General features: G+C 37.8%; 1 protein-coding gene across 1 annotated transcript; it reads left to right on the plus strand.

Annotated features, from left to right (window-relative positions):
* The first annotated feature begins 8,092 nt into the window (after positions 1-8,092).
* Positions 8,093-22,346, plus strand: RFT1 (RFT1 homolog). Its single transcript, XM_068408899.1, has 13 exons — positions 8,093-8,170; positions 8,283-8,368; positions 9,144-9,260; positions 9,833-10,022; positions 10,598-10,699; positions 11,698-11,832; positions 12,753-12,831; positions 13,110-13,160; positions 14,511-14,641; positions 15,815-15,959; positions 18,179-18,284; positions 19,352-19,601; positions 20,506-22,346. Exons 1-13 carry the CDS (start codon positions 8,108-8,110, stop codon positions 20,668-20,670), a joined length of 1,620 nt encoding a protein of 539 aa, XP_068265000.1. The 5' UTR covers positions 8,093-8,107; the 3' UTR covers positions 20,671-22,346.
* The last annotated feature ends 2,755 nt before the right edge of the window (positions 22,347-25,101 follow it).

Raw genomic sequence — 25,101 nt, forward strand, 5'->3', positions numbered from 1 at the left:
TATTGTAATAGGCAAATTTTTACCCTCTGCAACTAAACCATGAACCTGCAGAGGGAGAGAGGAAGCAAAAATGCATAGCCCAGTTGTGGCAACAGTTAATTTGCTGCTGTTATCTTTAGGGGATTTATTCCAATTGTGAATTTAGCCCAATATACCTGTTGCTTAAAAAACCCCCAAACAATCACCCCCCCAACCAAATTTTAGTAGTGAGAGTGGATATGTTAATTTCTTTTTTCTTTTTTTTTTTATTTTTTGAGTTACAGACGAACTGTTGACACATCATGGTTCAATTTTAATACAGTTAAAACTTGGCTGAACAAGGGGAAGTATTTTTTTCTACTTGACTGCTTAGCACACAAACTCAGAGTGATTGGCAAAGCTGAAAAAATGTCTTTAAGAGGTATGTCTTTAAGAGAAGATAAAACAGAACAGCGTATTTAGTAGGGAAGCAAGAGGGGTTTTACTTTACCAATCTCCTTAAGGGACAAGGTTGGGGAAATCCCCTAACATTGTTATCATGACCAAAGAGCTTGTGTTTGGAGACTTGCAGAAAGGTATCTCATGTGATGACTGATCTCACTTGTCTTTTCTATTTGTCCATCAGCTGTGATGTTTGGGGACAGCTGGTGTCCTTAGACCTAAGCCATCCTATGTTTGTTTCTTCCATATAAGCCTACAGACTGAGCCAGCTAGGATGGCAGTGAAGCTAAACTTGGAGAGTGGAGTCTTGTTCCTAACGAACTGAGAACAATAGGACTTGTCAAGGTGGGTTGTCTTACAACCTCCTTGAGCTAGGAGAGAATAATTGTACTTTTGTTTGAAGAGAAAGATGTGCAATGAAGTCACCTTTCCAATTCAAATGGAGGCAATGAAACTCAGTTACTTGACTATATGGACATCTGGATTAGAGGCAGAGGTGATTTTTGACTCTCAGTGTTGTCCCCCTATATTGAAAAGTTGTTTTTAAGTGACCTCCCACTAAAAGGTAAATAGGCCTTTTGGGAGCTCTACTTTTCCATTATTTGCAGTTGAGAGAGGTCTGCGGGGCCCAGTGTTAAGTTCTGCTTCCCGTATAGCTAGTGAGGTTTTTTTTTCTAATTGGATTTCAGGTTTTTGTACTGAAAGTGAAATCTACCTGTTGAATGATGATGTGGGAGTTTCTGAAATTGAACAGGTGAACATATGCTGGGACTCTTTTATTTAAGAGATTCCTTGCTTGCTGCTAAGGAATAAGAGGAATCAAAAAAAATGTATTTCACTTAGCCGTAACTGTCATGAATGCTGGAGAAGGTCCCATGAAGGGGGATGGAGATATTTTATTTCATCACTTTGTCAAACTAATCACTGTCTTGCTCAGAGGGGTTATTTCAGTGAAGAATGGAAGTCAGCTCTCAAGGAAGATAGAAATAAATGACGTGAAGAGATACCTGACTCATAATTAATACTGTTCTACAGGTGATCATGCACAATGTTATATAATATTGTACAAATGTAATCTGGCAGTGTATGGTGACTCACAAATTCTGTATTCTCAACCTTTATAAGGCATTCCATTAAGTGATTCTGCTCCTCCTAGATGCTGAACTACTTAGTAGCAAAAACACTTATTCCCTTTTGTGTCAGATATCCTCCTGGTTGTTAAGTATAACTCCTGCATGTCTCCATCTACTTAAGAAGTAAGTCTCCAGGTGACTCAAAGAAGAAAAGGAAAGAGAAACTGGAATATTTTACAGGAATATCTTGTATTCTGTGCATTTTCAGAATCCAGACTCCTCTAATGTGTATTTCAGAAGCACTTGCTAGTGCTGTATGTATTTTACTGTGTTCTTTGAGTTATTGTCACTCATTGTCATTGTCTCACATTTTAAAAGTCTTAAGGCCATTTCATGCACAAACAAGTCATGCTGAGGTCAAAGCAAGTTTAATAACACTTCTTGTTGAATTCTAAAATATAAGAGGATCATTCTGCGTGAGTGCTCAGCAGCTGTGAGCTGTTCTAATCAACAGAGCCTTATTTCTATATGGCTATTAAAGCAAATAGTGTTTGTGAACATATGCGTTTGTATAGCAAGTAGAAGTCTCTTTTGCAGCCTTTCTGCACCCCTGTATCTTTCAGTTGCATTTGTTCTCAAGGTGGGTAGCCTGGAGCTTATGGAACGATTTTGTAGTGCAAAGATGCCAAGCGCTAGTTAGTAGAGATTTTTCAAGTGCAAATGCTTACAGCTGCAAAATCTGTTTCTATAACTTTACTATGGGTATTATGCTCCAGAAAACACTTCTGTGTCCACTAGTAATGCATTAGTCAACACCAAACCTGCAGCAAGAAGTATAACTGTGAAGTTAATCTTACAGAATGTGTAGGAAGGAGGAAAAATGTACGTTTGCCTCAGCACCTACTCATCACAACCTTTATAATTCAGGTTTGTAGGTTAGAATTTGAGATGCACTACCCCCCAGAAACAGTACTGATCATAGTTGAAGTTGCATATATGACGCTAACAATAAATGAAGGCAGTTAATATTTTACAAGATAAAAGAAACAATCCACAAGAGAACTTCTTATTTATGATTATTGCTGACATTATAAACTTTCTCAAAAGATCAAGAGATATTCCCTTATAGTTTTCTCATCTTATATATTGATGGGCTTCCAAAGCACACAGCAATTAGATAAATTGGCTATTCAGTGTTCAAAGTGAGGGGCTGATACAAAGTTTCCTAAGTCAGTTAAGAGACAGGTAAGACAGGGACTGTTAGTCAGTCATAGCAAAAATGGCTGGAATTTCTAGCCCTGAGGAAGGCAAGACAGAAATCATCTTCAGCTGAACATACATAAATACTGTCCTGTGTGTTCTAAATACTAAGCATTTTGTTTGTAACGATGGTGCAGAATTATGTATGTGTTTAAGGTACGTACAAATTTTGCAAGAATTTTATGCAAGGAGCTTGCTAGTTCCAGTGAAAGAACTGCTGTATTTTATTACTTCCCCCAGATTAAAGAATTTGGAGTTTTTTTGTAGATTTTTAGAGTGTCTGTTGAATGTTACAGATTTTTAAATTGCAAAGAGAACAAGAAAAGTGTAACGCTTATTGGAAGCAGGCAGCATTGTGCAGAATGCTCATTCTTGCTCTTCTAATCAATATATGCTATTTCTTAGAATCTGCCTAATATACTGTAAAGTATTCAGGGTAATAATTTGACACTGTTTTTGAAAACTTAGTACTATCCCATCCTTAACATTTTATGTATATTTGCTGTTGTTTTTTTGCTTTTCCTTTGAGTTGAACATTGGTTTACATTTTACATATAAGAAAGTATCAATCTTCCATATACTTAATACATAAAATCTTTCAATAAATAACAGTTGAATTTAAAAGTGAAATTGATAAGGCAGCAAAACCAGTTGATCAAATTGCCTATAAATGGTACATTAAAGGCCAATGCGCTGTGAAAACTTGTGAGGCAAAATTAACGCTAACACGACAAAGTCAAAGGCTACTCTGGAAAGCCGAGACAGTGCATTTTCCAAATGTAGTATATCACAGAAAAAAACACTCCTCTGCATTCTTCAGAAAGCCCCTTTATTCTTCCATCCCAAAGAAAGGACGTAAATTAAATCCTTGCTGAACTAATAATGCAGCCAGGGGGGAAAAAAAATGCAAATTTTTGTTTAACAATTTAACATGCACAGAGAGATTAACTCAGTCCACAAGGCCTGGGGAAACTCATCTAAAAAGCCCTCTGGGGACGCTTTGGTTGGAGGGAGGAGCAACTGGCACAGCAGTAACTCCTAGTGTATCCTTTGCTGGTGAATGGCCTGTGAATCTCTTCTTTTTCTTCCTGCAGTTCTCCACTGAATTGGAAATTTTACATCCTCAGGCCCAGAAACGTGTCTGATCTGAGAGGAGCCCTCACAGGAGGGAAGAAAGCTTAATGAGATTTACTGCCTAGTCTGGTAGGTCTCCATGTGACTCCTTTCTTTGACCCCATCTCCTAGTTATTTCTGTAAAGGAACAAGCTTTATATGATCAGGAACAAAGAGACAGATCTCTTCTATGCATTATTTTTAAAAAAGAAACAAAGAAGAACAAAACCAGACTTAACATAATTTCTCGTGTGCTGGCACAAGGCTTCTGAGCAGTATAGGGAAAATAGTCTTTTGCCACTCCAGGAATAAAGTATTTTGTCCTCATCAATGAAATGGCAAAGTATGGACTTGTAGCAGAGGCTGAGCAGTTCTCTTAAGCATCGCACTCCCTACAAAGCGTGTGGTATTGTGATAGGTGAGCTCTGCAGAGACAGTACTGTACAGCTCCGCTTCTGTACCCGCTCGTCTCCTTTACTAGAACCCACATGTGCAGCCATGAGACAGAATCATGCTGCAGGCCAGAGGGATGGGAAGAGGAGTGTGTATCCATCTTTTAATGCAGTACATGCTATTGGGAGGGAGGGAGGGCCTGCTGCCCTCAGAGCCTCTCCTTCCAGCTGCAGAGGCACAGAGCAGGGCTGGGTGTATTTGGCTGCTCCCTGCGGGTGGCGGGGATCTTCCTTGGTCTCTGCACTGAATCAACTGAAGGGACACCATTGAAGGGGAAGGTTGCTCAGCCAGCACCAGGGGTTTTGAGTATTTCTTTAGCTTGTTTCTAAAATTGGTCCTAACTGCAAAGCTAAAAGCTTTCTCAGCAGCTGCAGAAATCTACAGTCTTTAGCTCACAGCATAGTCTGTCATTTTGTGTTACATCATGGGCTATTCTAGGAGGTATCAGGCAGCAGCAGAGAACTTTGCCTATGATTTCACAGAACAGTTGGTTTTCTAAGTTGGTTCCTCAAGGTACATTTAAGGGAAAGGAAGCCCACAAATAAATTAAGATGTTAAAATATATTACTATCTATAAAGTGCAGTATTTATTTTGTTTAATAAAATGCAAATTTTCTCTGAGTCCTTTATACTGGATTTGATTTTTGTTCTTCAGTGAGATCTTTGTTTTAGAACAGATGAGAAGTCGCAATTGATCAGGCTTGTTTCAAGGTCTCACTGCTGATTTAATAGATTCCTGCTTCCCAGTCTCACTTTGTTATTAATTTGGGAATTTTTGTCCCAAAGGAAATTAGCTGTAATATTTTAGCTGAAGATGATTTCCCTTCTGAGGAAGTGATATCATGGAAGATCTCTAACTGCTCTTAACAGGTTTTAAATTTTCTGGACTACTATGAATTTATAGAAAGGTTGTAATTTGATGTCAAAGTCCACGTTTCATGTTGAAATACCTTATTAACAGGGTAATGAAATGCAGTTATCTCAGGTGGAACACAGCTACTGAGCACCGTGAAACAGTAAGATTTTTTTGTTTTGAAAGTGAAGGAACAGTCCCAACTCATTCTAAGGTCTATATATACAACTGTCTGGTCTTTTTGGACTAGTTCAGCTTTGGAGTAGATCGAAGAGGTTGTCTCTGCCATAGAGGTTCCACATACCTCTAATAATAACAGGAGTTTATCCCATTGTCCTGAGCCAAGGAGTGTGTCTTCTGTGCTGGAGGAACATCCAGCCTAGTTTAGCTCCAGATGCACCCTAACTGGAAGTAAAGACCTTTGTAGTAGTTAATTTATCTTGCCTCCTTTGCTGTTAAGGAGAGTGAACTGTTTTTGGGTATGCTGCCACAAACAGTTACCTCAAGACAACCAAAAGGGGTATATGTTGTGGTGAGAGGACACAGGAATGCTCTAAGTGGGCATCGCGGGCTGTGGGAATGGGAGAACAATTGTTTTGACTGCATATTCTTGTAAAGCTTTCTCGACACTGTATGCCTGTTCAGTAACTTGGTCCTCCTTTAAGTTATACCTATTCTCAAATGATGGTTAAAAAAAAAAAAGGCGTTTTCTGTCAACTCAGTTGTTAAGCCTGCTCACATGAAGTTGTAAATAAAATCAAGTTAGCTGATAGGTCAATTTGTAAGTTTGAAATACTGCTCTTACTCTAGTTTTGACTGTGTTGTGCCACATTACTATTATGAGTTGGCCTATTCTAACTATTTTTCAGACATAACCTGCAGTAGGATCTGAAAGATGCTACTGGAGTAAAAATACTCACTTTCAATCTAACCTCAAGCATGTGCTGAGGGGACTGACCAGTGTGTCCCGCTGCTCGCTGCCTCAGAGGCCGTTTGCCATCTAGTGGCTTAGATGCATTAATGCCAAAAGGGTGTGAGTGGCAAAGCTGGTTCCTATCAAAAACAGCTGAAGTTACAGTTGTTTCTCTTCTTTTTCCACTTCCCCATGCTTTGTATCTGTTTCTCTTCCAGCTTTATGAGGTGACAAGCCAAACTGTCCTACAAAACATCACTAGTTGTCACTTACTGTTGCCTATGGCAGGTACCTGAAAAGGTCGGATTTGTTGCATCCACTTAGCACGCTAATTTCTCCTGTTTTATTCCTTGAGGTTCCCTACTTTTGTCATGAAAATGTTTGTGTATATATAGAGAGAATAACATAAATCCTTACTGCAGGGTTGGTAGGTGCTGTATGCTTTATGCTCCTCAACTGCATTTTTGTTTCCCTGTGCAGCTTATCTAGTAATTTGTGATGGCTTTTAATCCCCACAGTTCAACTACCCCATGGACATCAGCACAAGCCATAACATACTCTTGATTTCTGCTGTCACAATTACTGCCACTAAAACAGGCCCAGAGCCTGAGTAAGAGCAATATTTTTAATTACCTTTTCCATTTGAGATCTGGAAAATTGCCTAAAGGTGAGGGGAGGAGCCAATGTTTTCTCCCCTCTAGCTAGAACACCCTTCTGTAACCAATATCTCAGAGATCTCTTCCTGTCCCTGCAATTACCCAAGACAGAGTAGTTTCTTTTCTCCGTCCTCATCTCCCCACCTTTACAATGGGATAATAATTTCTTTTTGTTAGGTTTTTACAAGTTAGGTGTTCCCAATATTAGTATCACGCTTAGAAGAATTCATAGGGTATACTCCTCTGCCACGTACATCCATATCTATGCATCACTTCCCGATTACTTAAAGAATGTTATAAGGAAAAATGACCAAAAGAAAAAAATCAGAAAAACTTTACTCTGAACGTGTAAGAATAAAGTGGTGGGTGTAATGCCTCAGAGGAGGAAGGGGTTTCATGCAGAAGACAAAATTGGTGGAGAGACAGCTTCTTTACATGAGCTTAAATAATTTTGGTTGGTTATCTAGCTTCTCTTAAGATCTTGATTTAAACTGTTGCTGTTCAAGCTGAAATCAAGATACTTAGATACTTCCCCCTGCCTGAAAACACTTTCTGACAGCTGCTGTTAGGCATGAAAAGTTTTAGTTCAACTGTAGCATTGCTAAGAAAAATGTCACTTCTGAGCTGGAAGCGCCATCCTTTTGAAGGGAATGTTCGGTAACATAGAAAGATACAATCTTTTTATATGTTGCTGCTTAAATAATAACCTGAAATAGTCTGGAACTACTGTGGTGATTTACACTGAGTCTGAAGTCTCACCTGTTTGGAAGACTGCAAGTCAGTATATCATTACATTCAAGTCTCTTACAATTGAATTGCATCTTTGCTATTTGAAGGTATGTGTTTTGGTTTTTTTTTTTTTTCTGTACACAGAATGAAGTGAGATACTTTGTTCTTCCTGCGGCGATGGTGTTTTGCCTCAGTTTTGGGTGTTTTGCCTCAGTTTTGGTTGCCTCTCTCCTTTTGCCCCCAGTTTAGAAAGGAATTTGTGGAACCTGCGTGGAGATTTTCCAGAAATCTCTGGAAAATAGCGCTTGTCAGAAAATGTTATTTGATATGGTGTCTTTACTCAGAAGCCAGTGTGCAGTTTGGGGGGGTGTTTAGTGGAACAGCTGCTTGCGAAGCAGAAAGCTGCCGCTGAGCGCTAGTTTTAGCACCTGAGCCGACCTGAGTGCCCAGTTATTTTGGAAGTTAACCATTTATGCCCTGAAAAGGACCCGTTTCTCCTGTTCCACGAAGAACAGCGGGGCGAGCAGGCCCTGACGCCCGCGTCCTGCCGGAGACCGGGCGGCCCCGCCCCGCTGACGGGATCGCGGCGCGACGGCGGCCCCGCCATTTCCCGCCGGCCGGGCAGGGCGCGGGGCCGATGGGCTCGCAGGAGGTGCTCAGCCAGACCACCCGGCTGGCCTCCTCCAGCGCCTTGCTGCAGGTGCGGGGCCGCCTCCCCCCCCCTCCTCCTCCTCCTCCTTCGCGGTTGCCTGGCGGGAGCCGGTTCAGCCCCGCTGGGCCCGCAGGTGTTTCCCGTGCGCCTTCCCTCACAGGTGCTGTTCCGGGTGGTCACCTTCTGGCTGAACGCGTTCACTCTGCGCTACCTCTCCAGAGAGCTGATCGGCGTGGTCAACGTGAGGTGAGGGGGAGGATGAGGAGCACCCGGGCTGGAAGCCCGTGTCCCACAGCCCGGCCGCCCTGCTCGCCTGAAGGCTGGCATACGTGAGGCTTCCCCAGGAGCAGGGCTGCCGGCGCGACGGGGCTTTTTGGAAGTGTTTGTGTTTGGTGCAGGCTCTGGGGATTTATGGTCTGTAGGGTGTGTCGCTGATAACGCTCTGCATAACGCTTTTAAATTTAGTGTTAAGTGTTTTACAGTGTTGATCGTCGAATGTCTCCGAGTTTATTTTTTAGCCTGAAACAGAGGTACTGCTGGCCTGTTTTTTGAATATTTTCTCCGGAGATATTCAAAACCCGCCTGCACGCGGCCCTGTGCAGCCTGCTCTGGGGGAACCTGTGGCAGGGCATTGGGCTAGATGATCTCCAGAGCTCCCTTCCAACCCCAACCCGTCTGTGATTTTCCTGTTAAACCATCAGCTTGTTCAGGAAAAGCTAGACACAATTGCATACTACGTGCTGTTGTTATACAATGCATTTTGCAACTGCTTTTTTGGTTTATAGCATGCTTAAAAGTGTTTTTGCCATTTGAATAATCGCACATAATTACTTTTGTGTTTTTTTAGGCGATGTTGATAATTTATCTCCATCACCATATTTTCTATGTGTACCTGTTAGATTTGTCTGTCAGGCTGTCCTGTGTAAAAAACTGTTAGTAATGCTACTGCGTGAAGGATTTCAGAAGTAGTATGTAAAGAATAATTTTCTTTTTTTTTTTTTTCCCCCCTCACGTCCTTTAGGCTAACTCTACTGTATTCAACAGTTGTCTTCCTAGCCAGGGAGGCATTTCGCAGAGCTTGTTTGAGTGGAAGTACAAAGCGCAACTGGACCAAAACAATTAATCTATTGTGGCTGACGTAAGATGCCTTTAAAAATTTACTTCTTTAGAACTTATTTCTAATTCTTGTCTGAGAGCTCATGAAATGAGAGCAAGTATGTATTTGTTTACTGAGGTAATTATTTCAGCATTGAGTATTTAGTAGCCTCAGTCATGTGTCAGGACTGATGCAGGAAGCTGGTTAAGTCTGTTGCTTTGGCATTTATGAACGTGATCTCTTTTTGGAGCATGTGGGAAAGTGCATCGGTAAAGGTGTTATCGGGAGCCATTTGTTCTGTCCCTAAGCCTGGAGTTTCATTTATGTTGTAGCTGTTAAAGGACAACCTTGTTGCACAGATATGTAGTCCTTTATTTTTTTTTCCCTTGCCTGCTCAATCTAGCTCTTTTATTACTTGATATGCAAAAGAATGTCTTAAAAATCTCCATTACAAAAAAAAGTATTCTTGATAGTGTAACAACATAAATTAATTCTTCAGGTTTGTTTTTTTTTTAATCAATATGGCAATATGTGAAATTTTATTCTAATCTTATTGGGGTTTTTTTTCTGCTTAAGTAACATTTCTATTGATTGTTTTTATGTTAACTTTTTAGAGTCCCTCTTGGTGTTTTTTGGTCTATTTTCTTGGGCTTAGTCTGGCTACACTTGCTTGAAGTACCTGATCCTTCTGTGGTTCCTCATTATCAGGCTGGTGTAGTGGCATTTGGTCTTTCTGCAATTATTGAACTTCTGGGTAGAACCGCTCTGGGTTTAGCACAAGCTCATTTGTTTGTGAGACTTAAGGTTAGTAAAGTACATGGGGTGTATGTGTGTGGGAGGAGTTATCTTTCTATTGAAAAGAACGGATTCCTAGAACTTGATCTTGTGTATTCAAGCATATAAAACCCACAAAACTGTACTGTTTAGTACTGTATGACACAGTTGTAACGTAGGTATGAATTTGTAGCTGTTAAAGCAAGAAAGCTGGTTTATTTAGAAATTATCACCTTAGTGATCATTAAAATACTTAATGATGAGTTTTAATGGGAGCACACAGCTTCCACAATTTGTATTTTGACTGATTGTTGTATGAAATTGTGAAAATGCAGCAATTGAGGACATCATTGTCTCAAGCAAAATTTTCTTCCTTATGTCCCATAGAAAGGACTCGGAAAGTGCAATGGAGGAATTGTGAAATGCAAGAATAGAAAATTTACAGAGAAATTAGAATCTAAGATGGCCAGCTCAGCAGAAAGAAACTCTCTGATAGTGTCTCGTATTCCTACATAAATTCTGTGTGTGAAACTGATGTATTTTAAGTTTGTGTATGTGGTTAAGCTGGCAGAAAACAAACCTCCTGTATTTTCTCTTTCTTAAAGGTAATTGCTGAAAGCCTTTCCGTAGTGTCAAAATGCGTGTTGACGGTTATTTTAGTAGTCCTTTATCCTCAGTGGGGCCTCTACATTTTTTCCTTGGCTCAGGTAAGTTTCCTGTGTTCTCTTTTTCCATAAATTCTTGATTCATCTGAATTTTTATTTGCTGCCGCCCTTGACATTTAGCCTGCTAAATAACTTTGAGGAGGGGAGAGAACATATTCCTGTGAGGTTTTAAGATGTAGTACTTGTATTTAGTATTTTCCTGATACTCGTTGTTGACTTGGCACTTTGATCTCGAGCAGTTTGATGCAGGTACAGGAAAGCACCTTCTTCTGTCTGTGAAGGCACATTTTGCAAATAAGGTTATGTTATTCTGTATAAGCTTTATGTTCACTCTTTTCTTATTCAGTTATACATCCTAATGCTTGAAGACTCTGTTCATGACCTGGCTTCAGAATTAATGTTAGACTTTGGATTCTACTGTGTAGAAGACTATAATCACGGGTAACTTTAGCACCCTCTGATAAGGTGATATAGCTTGGTCATACAGGCTGATAATCAGGTGTAACATGTACTCAAGTTAGAACTTTTTCTTTACTACAATGAAGAATGGATATATCGGCACCTGAAAATTAGGCTTGTGGCCTGTGCGCTGTCAGTTCACCTAGAAATAAAGAATGTGGTTCACCTCAGATGTGGACATTGGGCTGGTTTTTTGTTCAGTTTTTGCAGTGGCTGTAGTAGGTAGCTTATAACTGATCAAAGTAAGAGACGTGGGCAGTAAATACTCTGTCAACTTGATTTTTGACTGCATGAATAATTGCTTTATAATTGGACTTTAAATAATCATTCTAAAAATGCTGAATGGAATATAAAAGTAAGCAAAGGGCTATGATAATCTACAGATTAGAAAAAAGAAAGAGATCAACAGCATTCTTGAGGTGTGTTAAATTAAAGTCTTTACCTAGTTTAATATTTGACAATAATAAGGGCTACTTACTACATTTTCTTACTGAATTTAGAACTCTAGCATGTAATTCTGCATTTGTAAGTTTATTTTATATCACTGGTTGTTTTTCTTCTCTCCTTCCTTATCTTTCCAGCTCTTATATGTCACTGTTCTGGTAATGTGCTATGTAATTTATTTTGTGATGTTTTTGGGGTCACCTGAAGCAACAAAGAAGTCATTTCCAGTTGCTAGAATGAAAGCTCTGTTACCTAACTTGATGGAAGATGAGGTAGGTTGCACAGTTCATTTCCGGGTTCTTAGTATTTCTTGAGAGCGCTTTGAAAATTAGTTTGGGATAATGGAGTTAATTGAGTGATTTTGAGAGTATCTCTGCACTGTAGAAGATATGAATGATTAAAAAAAAGTTATGTACAAATTCTGTTTGTAGTTTGTATCAATAAAATCCTTGTCAAAAAGAGTTATGAAACTTGACCTTTTAGTTGTTGTGGGCTTGTTGCTGACTTATCTTTTAGTGTCTTTGCACAAACCATTAACTGGAAATAAAACATCTGCAGTGTGCAGGGGAATGACCAGGTATTATTTGATCTGAGGCATGAAAGTAACCCGAATGATTTTACCATGGAATTTGGTACTTGGACTTTTCCATGATATAAACATGGTGGTACACAGCATCCTACAGATACTCAAATATCTCTGATGTCCTCTCAAAGGAAAATGAGGCAAGAAAGAAATGAAAAGACGCAGTGAGGAAGAAAACATTTTAAAAAAAAGATACGCGGATAGAAAAGATAAAGGCGGTTCTTGGTTGCAAGACTTGTGGGGACAGTTTGAAGAGCAGTAAACAACTTATATCTACAGTGAAGGTGAAAGTTCTATTGGCATGCTAAACAACATGGGTGGGTTTTTTTCCAGTCTCTACTTTGAATAGTATTTTCTGTAGAAAGCTGCTTTGGGTACTTTGCAGCAACAGTAATTTTCAGCAAGGGAAAAAGTCTTTGCCAAATCAGAGTGATAGTGGTGCTTGAATTTAGCAATATTTTAGATTCGTTGTTCGTAGCTGTGACATTGTGGGTTTTTCTCATCAGTACAGTTAGAGCTAACCTGGAGTGTTGTACTGGCTTTGTATTTTCTATTTCTCCTCTGTAGTTTCAATCATGTTTATTACATTTCACACTACGTTTTTTGCAGACCTTTGTTAACTGGAAGGAAGCACGGTTGACTTGGAGTTTCTTCAAACAGTCCTTCCTGAAACAGATTTTGACAGAAGGTGAGGCTTGACCTATAGTTGTGATGGAGAAAGGCTAGTGAGGGTTATTTACAAAATTTACTTAAAGCTTGAGAAAGCTGGAGGGGCTGTGGGCACGTGGCTTTCAGAGATTATTGCCAGCAGATGTTACCAACCTGAATGAAGTTTTTGAGGGTATTCTGAACTAGGTGCTGTCCCATTTGGCTTGGTCTCTTGAATACTTAACGTTGGAAGTGCCTGAACAAGTATTGAGAAAGATTTAGCGACTTGTTCTTAAGTTCTTTATTTTGAACTTACAGGTGAACGATACGTGATGACTTTTTTGAACGTGTTAAATTTTGGAGATCAGGGTAAGTGTGATGGTTTTGTGGAATGGTGACACAGTTTTCTTGGTCACTGCTCTTCAGATGGTTCTGAAAATGACTTAAAGCAGTTGAAGATAACTTGATAATCTGAGAAGATTTCAAAGCCATTGTGACTTTGAGATGCATTTCAGAGAATGATTGATATAGAAAAGAATTTAATTTAAGATCCTGGATTTTAATTTTGTTTTTTCTTTGAATCAAAACTTTCCAATGGGATATGTGATATCATGTATCTTGCTCTTTTTCTTTTCAAAAATAATTTAATTAGTATCTGATGTGTTGTAGTTGTCTGTCTTTAGTTTTTGTAATTCTGTTTTCCTGCTGTTTTCTGTCTTCCGTTTGAACCCGTGTTAGCAGTTACATGGTAGCAGTTAATTCAGTGTGGTTGCACAGTAATGTATGGCAGTAGCTGTTCAGATGATGGAGTTGGCAGCACCTCAGGTCTTTATAGCTTGAGGAAGGAAAATAGGCTGTAATTGCTGGCCCACTGTTAGAAGTTTCTTGGCTAGTTTGAATTACTTTTAATTGCTGGCAATAGTAAGTTCCCCCATAAATACTGAGTGTATGTGCTTGCCACTAGTAACTGCGGCAGCTTCGGATCCTCCTCACCTGCAGAGCAATTGATCTGTCTCTTACTTGAAGGGTCTTTAAAAGAGCAATGAGTACAAAAATGCATGTACTCTCAAAATGGTGAGAAACATTGGTTCCAGGTCCTATGAAATCAGCCAGAACCTTATTCTATTGTTTCACTGTGAATATGTAAAGCACTTATCCATATGCCTGATTTTATATGCTCTCAATGACTGTACTCTATGTGTGTGTGTATATATATACACACACACATAGATGTCTTAGCAGGTTTGGAGCAGTATCTTGCTGAGGATGGAAGTGCTGGTAAAATGTCATGTAGGATTGCTCTTCCACTTCAGTGAAAGTAGAAAGAAAGGTGAACCTCACACTAAAAATAGATACTTTCTCTTTTCCTATGTCAGTAAATCCTTACACTCCTGTTCTCATTCAGTGAAATTCATCAGGATCTTTTAACTTCCTCCACAGTAAGAATTTTAAATGTGGTTTGCTGCTGTTACTAGATTCACGTCTCTGTAGTTGATGCTTCTCTGAGCTTTGCCATCTGTGAGCAAACCTTGTAATTTTGAGCTGTGGTTGTTCTGTCAGAATTTTTAGGGAGCACTGCTTTAAAGTTGCACTAAATTCTGCTTGTTTTCTCTTTGCTCAATGGCAATGTTAAATTAGAATTCATGTCATTGTTAAAGACTTGGAATTAAAATGTGTCTAAAAAAATTACAGGTTGCTGCTGTATTTTTTTTTTTTAAGGTGTATATGACATCGTGAATAATCTTGGTTCACTGGTGGCCAGGTTTATCTTTTTGCCTATTGAGGAGAGTTTTTACGTCTTTTTTGCTAAAGTGTTGGAAAGAGGGAAGAATGTAAAGGATCAGAAGCGGGTATGTTTATTTTGGATTAGTTACATGTCAAATGCTTGGTTACAGGTAAGTTGCATCACAGAAGTGTGACTGACAGGAGTGTGTGTTTAAATTTGAGTGTAAAGGCCGTTAAAATTGAAAAGTTGGAGAACAAAAATGTCAAGTGAGGCTGGACCAAAAAGAAAAGAGAATAGGTAAAATGCTAATGAAATAGAAATTATGATATTCAGTGGCATAATAGTGCCTTGTATAATAACTGAAGTTAACATCATCGCTCCAAACAGTGTGATGTAAACCCTAGTGTAGCTTATATTTCCAGATATGCTTCAGTAATTACTTAAATAATGAAAGCACAGCATGATATTTCTATCAAACAAATGCTATCTAAAAATATTTGACTTAGTTGAAAATATAAGTAGCTGTAAAGTATTAAACAGTTATGCTTCCAAAGAGTATAGTTTTGGGACAAGATCTTTGTTCCACAGAGTAATATTCATGCACGCTGTAGGTAAGAAATTCTTCATCAGTCATGAAGATCAGCCTGGGCTTTTGTCTCATACCATGACACCTTTTTGCAGTAATCCTGCTACTTGCAACGTAGCACGCAGTTAGACAAATCCTGTGCTTCAAGCCATTGGTCAGCGAAGATGTACGTATATGTATATATTATGTATAGTGTACCTGATATATATATATAACTGTCAAAATGGTTTGAGTTTTCACTGTATGTGCTGAAATTACATTACATTACAGGAATTACAAGAAGTCTTCTTGTAATGAGGTAGTAGAACTGATAAATTGCTTGTTCTGGTGTGGCAAATCCTATAGTCCCGAGCAGCAATAAAAATCTCACCCTCCCGCTGACTCAAGCTGTGGCCTTGGGCAGATGCTGTGCTCTTCTTTGCCATTTACTAATTGTTAAACAGGTGCAAGTGCTGTTCACACATTTCCTTGAACAGACATGTTCGTGGCTAATATTTGTGTAGAATTTGTAATGAGTGAAACATAGAATGGAATAATAAGTGCATAAAAACTGTTGGAAGTCAAGACCATATGTATGGATAATTCAGTAACAAAGGATAAGTTTCACACCTTTTTACACTGTGCAAACTGATTTTTTTTCTGTCAAGTAGCTTTTCTGCATTAAAATAACATATTGATTCTGATTCTTTAATTGACTAAATTTTTTTTCAGGATGATGTTGCTATGGCTGCAAATGTATTAGAATTGCTGTTGAAACTTGTACTTCTGATTGGCCTTACCATCACGGTTTTTGGCTATGCCTATTCTCAGCTGGCTCTGGATATTTATGGAGGCTCAGTGCTCAGTTCTGGAACAGGTAAAGAATTATAGAACTTGCAAAGCAGCCATTCTTTAAAAAGAGAAACTGGAGCTATTATGAATTCTTGGGTAAATCAGCAGAATTTTTTTTTCCTGTAAAACTCCTGTTGAAATCAGTGACTTAGCTGAATCCAGAACTCATGCTGTTGTAATAGCATCTTTAATATGTAGTCGTCTTAAACTAAAATATACTGAGGAGCTCTAAATAAGTATGATCAGGTCTGGGGCTCTGCCTTCCTGCAATTTCACATCGTTGGAAAAGAACATTTTAAAGGATTGTGTGACTATCCCACGATGTAAAATTGCTAACTCCAACTGTTTAAAACAACGACAACAAACCACCGAAAAACCTATACAACAAACTGGAACCAAAAAATCCATAGTTTTAGCATAGAAACAATAATTGCTATAGTTGTATGTCTTAAGGGGTAAGTTTTACAGATCTGTCCACACAAGCAGTCAAGAAATTTATAGGTCACCTTGGATTTTCAGGAGAGAACATAGAGGTTTGTTTAATTCCTTCTTGGAACATAAACACACAAATTGTAGCCTGGAGTTTTCTTGGATTGTCAGTGGTTTGTCAGTTGACCTACAGTAGCTGCTGCTAGACAAAAATCTCTCTTCTGTAGCTGAGCTCTGTATAATGTCTCAGTTCATAGCTGATCTAGGGTGAAGACCTAGCAGCTCCTCAGAGGAGCTATTTTGTTGCATTACTGTCTGGAAACTTTGCCTGTGTGCCATCATGGGAGAGCTCTAGCTTGCATTTTCCATTTCACATCTATTATAACTAAGTTACAGGGAAGATGAAAGCATGTGACGGTATATTGTGTTGAAAGCAATTGCACATGTCAGAGTTCTGCACCTTCAGACCATAACCTTGGAATACTGGGTATTAAAATTAATTGCAATAACATTATTCAGTGTTAAGATCATCTGATGTATTCTAACCTCATGGGCACTTTTCTATTTTTAAATGTTAAGCATTTAGGTATTTTTGCTTTAGACCCTTGCATGTTACTGGCTTTAGACTCTTGCATGTTATTTGGAAGCTGGTGCTTGATTTGTATAGTGATTTTAAGGAAAACCCTGTGTCTGTGTAACCAAGAAAAAATGCTAACTTTTGCATGTTGTTTTGAGTTGTCTTGCTGCTGGTTCTGTCAGATTTATCTCTAATTTTGAAAGCAAATGTTGTGAAACATTGTCATTCTGGACCCTGGCAGCCAACTCTTTTTATGAAGAAAATGTTTCTCTGTCCCTCTTTCTCTTCAAGAATGAGTGTCTGGGCCTAATCTTTTAGAGATGCTTACTTGACTGAAAGGACTATGTTTAGGAATATGGATGCAAGTCAAGTGACTCACAAGTAATTTTATTTTTTTTACCTAATGGTAATGTGTGAAAATGAAATGTTGAGCACGTGTACTTATTTGGCAAGATATTCAAGGATGTATTAACTTGGATATTTTTTTTTCTTTGGGTACTCTCTAGTCTAATGTTTTTGTGCAAACTTACAAAGAAAGCCTTCAGTTCTGCCCTCAGTCTGCAGTGTATTTACTGCTGGCTGGGCAGTTGTTCTTTAGAACTGAAACAGGAGGAGCCTCAGTAACATGAAGTACATCAAGAAGGAATATTCAGGGATGCACACTAACCTGTTAAAAAGCATAGGATTTTTTCCCAGTGTTTTAATTTATAAAGGACAAGAAAAAGATTAAGGTCTGAGTGGAGAATTTTGAAGTCATATGTAAGTTCTCTGTGACCCATAAAAATCTGAATATCATTTTTCATCTAGCACAGTTTTGAATGTATTGAACAGCCTTTCTGCTTTTTTTTTGCTGTTGTGTTCAAAATATACATTTTGTTGCTTTTACTGCCTCATAATGACTATGGATTCATTTCCACAAATTTCTGTAAAATAGAAGATTTGGGTTATGATAAATATTAATTTTTAATTAGGAGATCTCTTTTAATAAAATACTTTTTTGATTGATATCTTTTTTGTTACTATAATAACTGCTATTGGGTGTTTTGGATTTTCTTTTTGGTTTTATTTTGCCTTGCTTATTTGTGTTCTTGTCAAGATATCTAGACAGGAAATGTGTTCAAATGAACTTAAGTTTCCATTATTAGTGATAACATTATAACTTTTATCTCTTAGTATAAAAACAATGTGGTTTTATAAAAGAAATAATAATCTACTTATCATTCTAATGTGTTTTTTAGGTCCAGATCTCCTCCGATGTTACTCTTTATACGTCCTATTTCTTGCTATCAATGGAGTAACAGAATGTTTTACGTTTGCTTTGATGTGCAAAGAAGAGGTAGACAGGTAGGAAATGGTGTCCGCAGAATATTCCTGTAATTAATCTGTGTATAGTTTGCTTGGAGTTCAGTATGTAAACAGAACAGTTGTTCTGTGTGGATGTGTGCCTGGAAATGCTTTTTTCCCAAAGAGCAAATTTCTTTCTGCAGTCACTTTAAAAACTAGGTTCCTTGTCTCCAAAGCCAAGTGCAACAGATGGGCAACCAAACATGCACTACTTTTTTTTTTTTTTACATGCTTGTATTTGTTGATATCTTAGAAATTTATTCGTAATGACCTTATAAAGAGATTAGTCCATTTGAAATCATAAAAAAATCCTACCCTACTGAAAACCAACTCTTTATTTAGCTGTCTTCACGTAGATTTAGATGTAGAAGATTTAGCAAGTGTTTAAATGTTTGGGTTAAAATGTCAGAAATTAAGAAATAAGAAGATTGTTAAATTAGCTTTTGGGACCTCACTAACTGGAAAAGTAATTTAACTGTGAAGTCTTGTTTTCTGTACATCTGCGCTTGAAGTTACAGTTTTTAAGACAGGCTATTGCTGAAAACTCATTAAAATTTTGCAACTGTAAAAATTTTTCATGTACAGTTACTGTATATCAGGTACACTTCTGGATGATCTAAATGACCGCTTTAAAGTGTGAACTTGTTTTCAAAGACACTGTTTGGAGCAGAAACTAAATAAAGCATCATCTTGTTGAGCATTATTTTTCTTTAATACATCCCTAAAATAAAATAGCGAAAATTCCACAAGTTTTTACATTACTAATCATTGCTACTAAATTTTATTTTCTGAAATGAGTATACAGCTAATTAGTGAAGTAGAATTTCCTTCACGTAATGTAGTTCTTGGTTTAATTTGTTTGATGTATTTTCCATTCTTTCAATGATTTTTCTTAAATTTCTTAAAATGATTTTTTTCTTACCGGTTCTCAAATTTATCATCTTCTGTTAGAAGATGGTAAGAGAATTTGTGTCGCTTATTTTAGAAAATAAATTGTGGTATTTCTTCAAAGATAAAGTTAGTAAATACTGTAACTATACATTAAGTTGTTTCTTTTTTTTTCCTAGGTACAATTTTGTTATGCTGGGCTTGTCCTTCACATTTCTGTGTATCTCTTATTTCTTGACCCGCTGGCACGGCAGTATAGGCTTTATCCTTGCCAACTGCTTTAACATGGGCATTCGAATAGCTCACAGCGTCCACTATATCTATGATTACTTCAAAGAAAGCACTTACAGACCTTTGGCAGGCTTGCTTCCCTCACCATTTTTGGTACTTGTTTATATCATAAGTGGAGTAATCACTGGTTTCTCAGAGGTAAGCATCTTTCTCACATTTTTGCTTTCACTGTGAAAGTTAGTGTCAAATGACTCTTGTGTCCACAAGCAGAGCAATGCCATTAGCAAAAAAGGCTTCTGAGGATAGGCTGTAAGACTTGCATTACAGGCAAGGCAAGATACAATATTAAGAGATTTTATCTTTGATACAAAGTTATCTCTGCTGCCAGTAGAAGTTGTATCTGACAAGTAAAATAAAATGTAACACATTTCTGCTGTCTGTAGATAAATCCATGTCCTTAGTTCTTAAAAAAATAACTGAAATTTTGCAGTAGCACAAAGAAACTGTTATTAAAAATTCTGTAATAAAAAAGTGATAGAGGAAAAATAACTAAAATAAGAACAGAAACAAAAATTGCCAAGAGCATATTTATCACATTTATTCAGACTACAAGATGGTAATTGCACAGACTAATTATTATGAAGATAGTATCATTTCAGTGTACAAAAATTTAACAGATTTAAAATCCATTATGCCTTAGCAAGGAGACCTTTGTATTTTGGAATGGGAGATTTCCAGTGCGGCTTTGGTAGAAAATAGCCTAATATGCTGCCGCAAAGGAGCGGACTTGAGTGATAGCACCAGCAGAGTTTTCCTGTATCTTGATTAACATATTGCTGCGTGCCAAATACTAGTAACTTCTACATTTACCAGGTATCTAGTGAATGCTCATTTTTTGCTGACAGAATTTTCTTAAGAAAGCAAGTTTTGTGACTACTAAAGATGGTTTATTGTAGGATCAGTGCATGTGGCAAAACCACGCTCAGCTTGATGGTAGTGTTAACGTGGTAAAGAGATGTGTTGGACCTTATTGTTTATTGAGCCAGTAAATCTACTTTGTGCTGACTAGCTTTCCTGCAATTACTTGTTTCCTTTGTTGTAGGTATTCTTCTGCTGCGATAAGGGTTGGATGCCAAGGCTGATTCACATCAGCGTGGGGGCTCTGTGCTTTGCAGCAGCCATCATTGCTATGTTCTGCACAGAGACCAAGCTGATCCACTTTGTCAGAAGCCAGTTCCTCTCCCGGTATATGAAGAAAGGAACATGAAATGCTTGTGTGCAGAACGGTTCTTGTACATGTTTGCAGTAAAGGGCTGTATTTTTTGCATAAGATCTGTATGGAAGAAGGTTTCCACATGTGTTTATTGGAAGCATTGATATTGGATTGGCAACGTAGAAGATTGCCAACTGAATATTATTTGATCTTCTAAACTGGTCAGTCCAGTGAAAGAGAGCTGAGTAATTTTCTCTTTATGCATCGTTCTTTTCTAAGCTTGTCTTCCAACAGCCTCTTTGGTAATGAATGAAGATCTAAGATACACCCTTCCAACATAACCTAGTTGACAGACCTCGTGTAGAGAGTTCCTGTTCTTACCAATGGGGAGTACATTGGTAAGAGGCATCATATGGTTTACATCTGAAGATGTAATTAAGAATGCCCTTATTTGGCATGGTGGGCTGCTTAACTGGTTAGAAAATACATGGTCTGACAAGAAAAAAACAAAACCTACAAAACAAAACAAAAGCTGAAGAAAACACTAGAGCAAGGACCAATAGCAATATAACTTGTTACTGCAGTACGTCATAATGCGGTGCAGAGATTGAATTGTCAGGGTTTTGAAGTGTAAAGCGGTGAACAGAAAGTTCTGATGTTTACAAGTAAATTAATGGAGTCCACAGCATGTGTCCATGCTAGCTATGTAAGGTTATTCATCCAGCATGTCATTCGTTTATGAGGGTATCGATTAACTTGTCAAAAATACTCTGAAGCCTTAGCTACAAGAAGAAAGGGGTTTTGAGCAGTGTTTTGCAGAAGGTGTTAAGTACAATCACACTGACGCTGATGTTCCAGAAGGTTAATCATAAAACTTCTTACTTTCACTCCATTGTTTTTTGTTTTTATCTGAGATTTGAAATGCCAGCATGAAAAAATTTGGCTGAATAAAAATTATTTTATCTTCTCCATGAAATTGAATGTTAAATATATTTAATAAGATTTCTTTCAAGGATTTATGCATGTTGAAACTTTCATTATCGGACAGAAAATGCTTCATTTTGTTGCAACCATTTTTCCTCATGTTACTTTAGTTGTTCAATCTTAACCTTTGTATTGATTTTTTTTTAATTGTTGAAAATTTGGACATTCAGAAGTTGTAAAACTAGATGTTAGGCTGCTGTTTTAGGTTCACTAATGGTGTATTTTATTGCTGGTCTAAGATCTGAATTTGGCAGTTTCAGAATGTAGAAGTGGCAGGTTTATAATTATCAGTGTTCCCTTTGCAGTGTTTGGATGGACCAAAAAATGTCAAGCGATGAAAAATGTGTGCTCAGACATGTGCAGTTGAAAGCTTTTAGTTTAATTATGTAGCAACTCCACAGATCCTCAGACTGCTTAAAAAAATACTTCACTGTAATGGCATTGTGGAGTTCATCCTGGTAACCATAGTTCACAGTGTGAAATGCTTTCTGGTATGAGTGTCTTCAGTTTGGTGCTGTTAAGAAACATTTCCCAAACTCTCATATTTTTCACTTGGAGAATATTGCAAGAGATATTTTATGTGAGAATTTGGTAACTGAAAAATTATCACAGAGAAGCCAAAATGTAACGGTGGAAGAGAAAGGTGCACTTCCTCAGCTAATGGTGGTGTCTCCATTGCCTGTCTGGAAGGTAGAGATTTGCTGTTTCTTCTGAAGTTGTTAGGAAATATATCAAAATGAAACAAACTTTACATTATTTTGTCCTGTTAAGTGAATTCAGTAATTCTTCGCCTTTTAAATTTTTCCTTCTGAGTTATTTTGCAGCTTGCTTTCCTCTCTTTGTCAGGTAGGGAGTTTGTTATGAAGTACAGCTCCATATATTGCAGAGGGTTGAAACTTTTTTATTATAAATTGTCAATGCATACAGTTTCTTTTCATTTACTTACTTCATAATTAAAAATAAAACAGGACAGTTGAACTTAGACTCTTTTTAGGGTCTGTCTTTTTCTGCATGACTTTGGGATCTTCCTGTTGGACTATGTCAATCTGTACAGTGAATTTTAATGACTACCTGGAATGAGAGATTTTGTATAGCCCTGCACTTGAAGTTGCTTTGGAGACTGAAGAACTTTTCATGCAAAATGAGCTTGAAGTCGTGCTGTCTTGTCTAGTCTTATAATCCCAGCTGTACAGTGATATTACTTGTGCTGCTAGTATTGTCATAAATAGGGTGATGCGAGATCTCACTGTTCAAATACTGCGCTGTCTGGTCTCATAAATCATACAAATGCTGTGTATGCATTTAAAGAGAAGTTACATTTTAAAACCAATTAGTTTGATTTCATATTGGAAAGGCTTATAAGTATCTCCTGCATCTCAACAAGTGAAAATGCAATTTCATATGAATCAGGAAGACATTTAAGGTGGCTTAATCATTGCTCATTTGCAAATTAAGGATACATTCCTCTCGATCTGTAAGCAGTTCAGTGATGGTTGGCTGGGTTTTGTGGTTTGTTTTTTTTTTTTTAATGTATTTGTGGCAGGAAACTGCAAGGAGGGAAAGGAAGTGCAGACTTATGAAGCTGTCTGCTGGTTTCTTATTTATCTGTGTGATCCTTAATGTGAAAGCTGTTAATTGCTTTATTTACAAAGAAGCAAACTCTGTCAAACTCAGGGACTTGGGATTGAACTTGACCAAATTTCCCTTCTGTTTGCAGTTCTGTCTGTCAAAGGCACAGTGGGATGCTTGTCTAGAAATTTCATGAAGCTGTTTTGCAGTGTTTTTCTGAAATCCTTTTGTTTAAGCCAAAGGAGAATTAAACTATTTTTCTTTGGAGAAAAAGTTATAGTTTCATACATCATGTGATGTGGGTTTTTTTTATTAGTTGGATGAATGACATTCAAACAACTGTAAGATAAACCGGTTATGTAGTAAGATAATACTAAGTAAAATTTATTTCCCTTACATTTTGTTTTTGTCTTCCAGTTGAGGCTATTGGAATGTTACTTACGTGTTTGGTACAGTTGATGCTTAAATTTGGTTTTTCTAGGATATTTTATGTATAAATTCATTTATCGACCTAGAAACTTATACACCATTTCCTAACACACACATTGAGAAAATTTACTGTAGTATTTTTGCAAGAAGTAGCATCATTATAGTCACCTTTTTTGCTCTCTGCTTTTGTCGAAATGTGTGTTTGTTTGGATTGGAATGTCCAGGTTTCTTTGTTTGCTTTTAAACAATGTACTGTTGTGATAAAAATTGTTTAAGTGGCCAGGAGCAAACTTGATATATAATGAAGTTTGTTAGCTGAATTATGCTGCAGCTGGCACTACTAGTGTTAGGTACTAACCAGTTGTGCAACTGTTTGTTCTTTTCTAGTATTGTAAATATTGTACTTGTATGTAAAGAAGTGAGGGAAGGGGGACATGTGTGCATTTTTTTTAGGAAAAGAAATTAGGAGTTAAAGGCTTTTTAATGATTAATCTGCTTTAGTAGGCATGAAAAGTAATAGATGTAAGCTTGAATGTTGACCACAGTTTAGTACCCATAAGAGGTGTTGACCTGTTAGCTCGTATGAAGGATTGCCTGAGTGCGAGTACCTTGAGGTCAGCCAGTCCTAATTTGCTGGCTTCTGGATAGTGCTTAAATATAAACTTTGAAATTCTTTTTGTGGATTTCGTATTTCTTGCTGTTTGGACATCATACTTTTTTATGGTTTAATTACTGTTATTTTAAAGATAATACTGAAGAAAGAGGATCTGAGGCTTTTTGGACCGTATCATTGCATCAATAGATCTGCTGAGATGTAATCATTTTGTTCAGCACAAAATACATAACTCATTTGCATTCTGATAGTCCTATGTAAATGCAGTTCATTTTCATTATGAGCTGAAAATGAAGTTTGAAGCTCTCCACATCTGATGTACAGCTGGGCCATGGAAACTGAGTGCAAAGCGTGCTCAAAAGCGTTCACAGCTGGGGGATCTGAACTAAACAGTGATAGGGAGCGCTTATCTCTGTTGCATTTTGGATTACTTCCACAAAAAGATGCTTGTGCTCTTTATGGATCTGAATTGAGGTTCGTGCATTACCTTGCTGTGATCTAGAAGGAGGCATGAACCCTCTTCATCTGGGATGTCTGTAACTGCACACTGGTGTAGTGAGCTTCACTCACAGAACCTGACGAGTGTGCAGCTAAGGTGGGATAGTTGGTTTACCTGTTGCAATTGTGGGGGAAAGGTAAAACAACTCTGTTTTTTGTTTTGTCAGATTTCCTGTTTAGTTGTAAGCAAGCATCTAATAGAACTCTCCGTGTTGATTTGTTAGCTACATTTACAGATACGTCTGTCTTTAGCATGACTTATTTCCAAAGAGTTTTATGCCACCTCACTGAACTGAGAAAGTGGAAAGGAACGTAACCAGGAGGATGGACATGTTGTATCTGTGACCCATTTAAGAAGACTGATATAATTATAAGCTGTATCAAGAAGAAAA

The sequence above is a fragment of the Nyctibius grandis genome, chromosome 10, assembly GCF_013368605.1.
Source record: "Nyctibius grandis isolate bNycGra1 chromosome 10, bNycGra1.pri, whole genome shotgun sequence".
NCBI classification, from domain to species: domain Eukaryota; kingdom Metazoa; phylum Chordata; class Aves; order Nyctibiiformes; family Nyctibiidae; genus Nyctibius; species Nyctibius grandis.